This window comes from Nannospalax galili, unplaced genomic scaffold (genome assembly GCF_000622305.1).
Source record: "Nannospalax galili isolate Female #2095 unplaced genomic scaffold, S.galili_v1.0 scaffold156, whole genome shotgun sequence".
Classification (NCBI taxonomy): Eukaryota; Metazoa; Chordata; class Mammalia; order Rodentia; family Spalacidae; genus Nannospalax; species Nannospalax galili.
Window position 1 is genome coordinate 656,726 of NW_008337625.1, and position 6,760 is coordinate 663,485.

Consider the following 6,760-nt stretch of genomic DNA (forward strand, 5'->3'; position numbering starts at 1 on the left):
GAAGATAGATTAATCATGGATGTGCTTGAAACGAATACATCCAACGGAACTAAAAGTGTTTATTCCAATATCCTTCATTACAATAGATAATATTAAAATAGAATTATTAAAGCAGAGCACTGATTTGTTTAACATAGACGTTCTCAACAAAAGGGAAATTCTGCCTCCTAAGGAACAGCAAGTTGTTTGAACGGGTTGCCACAACTTGGGGTGAGGCTGATACTGTTATCTAAGTCCAGAGAGGCCAGTGATGAGGCTAAATATTCCATGATTCAATATTTCCCTCACAGCAAATAATTACCCGGTCACTAAACGTCAGTGTTGAGACCCAGTAGCTCAAATTTAAGGACTTTTTCTGCTTGTTCTATTTGGAGTGAGACAGCACCATCTAGTGTTGAAATATAATATTGATCCTAGTTCTTGGTGACCACAAGACAGAAAATAAAACACAGTCAGGATGCTGATATTAGAAATGAAAACCCCTTCATGGGAGAGTTTTCTACACTTTGCAGAAGTGGATGTGATGGTGACAGCTTATATGTTTTATAGTTTATTTAAAGTTTGGTATTTCATATCACCATCAAGCCTGATGACCTGGGTTTGATCCCCATGACCCACTCAGTAGGAGACAACTGACTCCTGCAAGTTGTCCTCTGTCTTCAACATGCACACCATGGCATGTGCATCCCCTAAATAAATAAATAAATAAATAAATAAATAATAAATAGTGATAAAAATTTAAAGATGAAAAACTAGCCTCTGGTTTACCTTTATTAGTGCATCTATGAACAAAGAAACAAGACCTAACAATTCTGCCAAATCATTGACCGAAATCTTTATTTCTTAAGGATGCAACCTTTCATAGAAACTCGAGTGAAAAGAGGTTGACTTGCTTTGTGTGTGTGTACATGTTCATATGGGCATATACGTCTATAGAGGCTAGAAATTAACATCAGATGTCTTCCTCAATCTCACTCCAACTTATTTTTATTTTATTTCATTGTGACAGGGTCTCCCTGAAGCCTCAACTGACTTGGCACTCACTATGTAGATGAGGCTAGCCTTGATCTCACAGAGACCCGCCTGCCTCTGCCTCTGCCTTCCGAGTGTTGGGACTAAAGATGTACGCCACCATGCTGAGCTTCACCTTAGTTTTTGAAACAGGGTCTCTCACTGAACTTGGCGTGTGCTGCCACAACCCGTTTTTTATGTGAGTTCTGGAGGATCAAATTCAGGTCCTCATGCTTGCTCAAAAAGCGCTTTACCACCTGAGCCATCTCTGCAGCCCAAGTTTTTTTGTTTTGTTTTGTTTTCTGAGATGGAGTCTCATGTATTCTTGATCTTTCTACCCCAACGTCCCAAGTGTGAGAATGTGTCCCAGGGGACCCGGTTCCTCCAAGGGGCGGGGCCTGCTGCTGAGAATTGATTGCTGAGTTAGCCACAGAGGGCGGGGCTTCTGGGTGCCATCTTGGGATGGGAGCCAAGACTGCAGAGCAGCGGTCCAGCATTTACCAACCAGGGACTATGGGCCCACAAGGCGTGTGGGAAAGCTAGCGGTGACTATGGGCGGCCGAGGGAGCCATCTGGAGTGGCAGGCTCATGATCTTGGCCCTGGTTGTTTGTTACTTTGTGAGTCACTCCCCGGCCACAATATAAACTATAATAAATTCACATAAAAATATGTTATACGGTTTGTCTGATAGTGCAAGAGACCCCCCCGCCCCCGCCCAGAGAACTCGGAGGACAGAGAATTAGTGACATGCACCACCATGCTTGGCTTAAGATTTTGTTAAGTTATGAAAACGCAGGAAGGATGAGCACTGGAAACTTCTATTTTCCCAACAAAAGTTCTTTCACTCAAGAAACAGTGTGTGTGGAGGTCATGGACGACTTAGCAGAGTTTGTTCTCTCTTTCCACCACGTGGGTCCTAGTGATCGAGCTCAGGTCATTAGACCTAGTGGCAAGCACCTTTGCTCACTGATCCATTTCACTGGCCCCATATTTTTCTTTAATATTTTTAGTTTACTTTTATTTTGTGTATGCCTGTGTGGTCAGAGGACAACTTGTGGGAGTTGGTTCTCTCCTTCCACCATATTATCCTAGGGAATCAAACTCAGATTGTCAGGCTTGGCAAACCTGTGGCTTTACCCTATGTATGAGCCATCTCTCCAGCCCTCTTATTTGAATTTTTGTGTCTCCCATAGTATCTAGCATAGCGTCTTATACAGAGTAAACACACAAATGATTTCTTGGAGTGAATTAATTTATTTTTATACTGGAAATTCTTGCCTTGAAGCAAAGAAAGTTTCAAGCCTTTCTAAGCAATTACTACCTCTAGCTAAAATCACTTGAGTAGGACACCCACTGATGGGGCTTGGCACAGAGAACACCACAGACCTGAGCAAAGGGAATTGATAACAGACACCTCCAATTCATATCCCTGGTGAGCCTGGAGCAAACTGCTCTGACATTCACTTCCAGGGTGTTAGGACTGACCTGTGAATGGTAGGATCTGGTGCCCGGGGAGAAAGTCATTCACCTGTTAGTGTGCATTGAAAGTCTATCCTGTGCTTGGTACCTGTCTAGGCACTAGGGATGGATACAGATGTGTGTGAATTTAAGCCTAAAGTTTCTTTAAGCTTAGAGGCGGGCTCTGGGTGGGTGGATTAGAGAAAGATGCGTGTTCCCCTTTTCCTCCACCAGCCTGGTGGAAATGGTGAGCTTAAAGCGGAAAGTATCTCCCAGCTACTGTGGTAACAGCCAGCATCATAACCCTCTCCACTTCTTGATGGCATCTCTTTCCCCCTCACAGCCTCAGACACTCCCTCAGAGTCTGTGGGAAGGGGCAGGGGCATATCCGTGGCACTTTATGGGCAAATGATGACTCTACCCACATATCTTACAAGTGGCAAGCAAAGCTGGTAGTTTTTAAAAGTGAGCCTGCTGAAAATTTTTTTTCCTAACTGGTTTAACAACCATTTAATTTTAGAGTCTATGAATAAGCCAAGTCAGAAAGAAAAACCAGTCACTGCCTGAAAGAAAATTGTGGGGGCCCTGTTTTGGCCACAGATTAAATTCACAGTGCAATCTTGAGTACCTTGGTGTCTTAGTGTTTTTTTAAAAAATTGCAAGCAAATTTTGTCTTCTTACTGTGTGGGCCCCATAGGCAGGATATGCAAATTACATGTTTTACCACCTTGGGGGTGGGGTATAGCAAGACTCTCTAATGTTAAGTGGAAACTCATTTAATGAATTCACCAAAATTGCTGCTATGAATGCAATCAGGAGATATGACAGTGAGCTCCCCTCTTTCTCCTTGGCATACATCCTAAGGTGGCTACTAACTTCTCTCAGGCCTGGCGAGTGGCCCCTAATTTCTTGGTTGAGATGAAACGTACCTAACACAGGGGGTGGGGGGAGCATGCTAGCTTTTTCCCAAGGCTGTAGATGGCAGTAGCAACATCTTTGGTGGGGTGTTTTGTCTGCTGTCATCATTGTTGGAGTCTTTAAGGTGCCCAGCTGACAGCTCCCTGTCAGCCGAGACTCCATATGTCCCCAGCTTAACTTACTCAAAACACTTCTTGCCACAGGTCCAGCAGGATGGGAACTCACTCAAATCCTGTTGTTTGGAAACCACTGCAGGTGGCTTGCTCTTTCCTTTCCATAGTCCACCCTCTTACACAGCAGGTACCCAGACACCATTAAAGTTCATCGCTCTCCACCACACTCCGGGAACTACAGGAATACATCATCGTACTTTCCAAGGAGGAAAAGGCCGAAAAAATGTCAAGTCCTTTACTAGTAAGAGCTCCGTAGCGGCTTCCACTGGGCCGGATAGACATGGGTGCTGGAATCTGCTGGTGCCACTGAGCTGGAAAAGGAGCAGATAAATGTTAGGTTCAGCACCAAAACGTGTAGTCTTTGCACCATCGCTCCCTGTGGATTCTTGGTAAAGCATTTCATTGTATCTGAGTCTGTGATATCTCATTTGTAAAGGGAAGCATTAAAACCTTTCCTGTTGCCAGGCGTGGACGTGTACACCTTAATCCCAGAACCTGGCAGGCAGAGGCAGGAAGATCTCTGTAAGATTGAGGCTAGCCTGGTCTACATAGCAAGTTTCAGGTCAGCTGGGGCTACACCTTATCTCAAACAAACATACAAACAACAACAAAATATCTTTAATAGAGGCTGGAGAGATGGCTCACCATTAAGAACACTTACTGCTCTTGCAGAGGACCCGGATTCAGTTCCTAGCACCCACCTGGCCAGTTCACAACTGCCTTTAATTCCAGGGAATCTGACACCTATTCTGGCCTCCTCAGGTTCCTGCATGCATGTACACTTATACATACTCACTCATACACACCCACACCTAAAATAAAAATGAATAAAAATATTAAAACACATCTTATTTATTTTTATCTTATGATTATGAATGTTTTGCCTGTGTGTATATAAATGTACTTGTGTCATGCAATGCCCATAGAGGCCAGCAGAGGGTGTTGAATTCCTGGACCTGGAGTTATGGAAAGTTATGGATAATTGTTAGCCACCATGTGGGTGCTGGGAAGCAAACCCAGGTCCTCAGCAAGAGCAGCCAACGCTCTTAACCGCTGAGCCATCTCTCCAGCACTCATATATATATTGGTCCTCTTAGTAATTATGTTATTCTTGTTATTTGTTTTGTTTTTGTGGTTTTGGGTTTTTCGGGGGGGGGGTTGTTTGTTTGTTTGTTTGTTTTGGTCTTTTTGAGACAGGGTTTCCCTGTAGCCCCAGCTGTCCTGGAACTCACTATGTAGACCAGGCTGGCCTTGAACTTGAAGGATCTGCCTCCCAAGTGCTGGGACTACAGGCGTGTGCCACCACACCCGACTGTTTTTTTGTTTCTGATTTTTGTTTTTGTTGTTTTTTTGGTTTGTTGTGTTGTTGTTTAGACCAGGTTTCTCTATGAAGCCCCGGCTGGCCTGGAAACTAGCTATATGGGCTCAGCATCTGCTTGCCTCTGCCTCCCAAGAGCTGGGATTAAAGGCATGCACAACTGTGCCCATCTAAAATATATCTTTACTAGAGCTCCAACTCTGTTTCATACTGCCTACACCTGAAATTCTCATCTGCATCAAAGCCATGAATCCTTGTTGGGTTTAAGCTGAGGTTCTAAAAAGATTAAGGGAATTTGTCAGGCTGCTAAGGGTAACAGTATGGAGCTGTGCCTGCTGTCCCCTCACCACGGACAATTTCTTGTGCCCATCTAAAATATATCTTTACTAGAGCTCCAACTCTGTTTCATACTGCCTACACCTGAAATTCTCATCTGCATCAAAGCCATGAATCCTTGTTGGGTTTAAGCTGAGGTTCTAAAAAGATTAAGGGAATTTGTCAGGCTGCTAAGGGTAACAGTATGGAGCTGTGCCTGCTGTCCCCTCACCACGGACAATTTCTCAAAATTGTCTGCTTACTGACATAACACAGGTATGCTAGGGGGTATATGTAGAGGACTGTAAGCTCTCAGAAGTCTGGATAAGAAACTGATGTTGTGGAAAGCAAACAGTGAGTTGAACCCTCTGAGAAATACCCGATTGATCACGTTAAGCTATTATGAATAGATATAAAACTACTGATTTAAGCTGGATGTGGTGATACACGCCTTTAATCCTAGCACTCCAGAGGCAGAGGCAGGTGGATCTCTGTGAGGCCAGCCTGGTGTCTACATAGTGAGTTCCAGGCCAGCTGGGGCTACAGGGAGACCTTGTCTCAAAAAGACAAAACAAATAAACAAACTACTGACTTAAGCAACTGTGTAAAAAAAGAAAAAGGAGATGCTGGGGAAACGCTCAGCAGATAAAGGGACTCTGTCAAGTCTCATAACTTGAGTCTCAAAAAAACAGAAAAAAAACTCTTAAGCACTAAAAAATAATATCATCTATCTGATTCATGTATGGAACATTCTACACTAATCCTTTAGAATGATTTTAAAGCTGCCGACCACGCACAACAGATGTTGCCGAATGACATCATACTTACCATATATATCCAACCTAGCTGTACAGGACACAATGCCAGCTTCATTCTTGGCTGACAGTGTGTACCATCCAGCATCTGATTTCTTGGCCGGCTGGATGAGGAGGCAGACATATCCTGTTGTGTCCTGGTGCATGCTGGAAGAAAGATAGAACACATTCACTTTTAATTCCAGAGCAGAAGTGTTGGTCAGTCTTAGATTTGAGGAAACTCTTGAGCTCCCCCTACTCCTCAAAGGGAAGAAAGGAAGAGTTTAGCTTCTTAACCAAAGTCCAAAAAATTCTCCATTTCTTCCTTTCTCCCTCTTCCCCTTTCCCTCCTTCGCATGTGGGAATTTGAATGGCTTTTACAATATGGGCGTAACCAGGCTCCTAGCACCAAATCCTTTTAAATTCCAGGCCCTTTTAATAAGTTGATGCTATACAGCAGTCCCTTCTGCATGAAATAACTACAATCATCACGACTTCCACTGAGCCTGATCGCTAAACGTAGTCACAATTGGGCTTGCTGACGGTTGTGCTCATTCATTAAAGGACTGCCAAGCAGGGTCACTGGACCCTCACCTGAGTATCCAGCCACTCTTCTCAGCCAACTAGTCCAGCCTTGGAAGAAAAAAGAAAAATGAGGAAGAACCCAATAAAGGGATGCTTTTGGAAGCCCTTGTCAAGAAACTCCAATGGACTCTCATATGAACATTTGAAAATTGCCCTGTTCTGACTTTTTTCTAGTTCCCTGTCTAGA

General features: G+C 43.8%; 1 protein-coding gene across 2 annotated transcripts in view; it reads right to left on the reverse strand.

Annotated features, from left to right (window-relative positions):
• Positions 1 to 2,255: 2,255 nt before the first annotated feature.
• Positions 2,256 to 6,760, reverse strand: part of Mypn (myopalladin) — a 106,112-nt gene continuing 101,607 nt past the window's right edge. For both annotated transcript variants that reach the window (XM_008832655.2, XM_008832654.3), the window contains exons 19-20: positions 6,023 to 6,156; positions 2,256 to 3,872 (exon numbers count right to left, since the gene is read on the reverse strand). In XM_008832655.2, the coding sequence (XP_008830877.1) occupies positions 3,703 to 3,872; positions 6,023 to 6,156 (304 nt within the window). In that variant the 3' untranslated portion in view covers positions 2,256 to 3,702. The remainder of the gene's footprint in view (positions 3,873 to 6,022; positions 6,157 to 6,760) is intronic.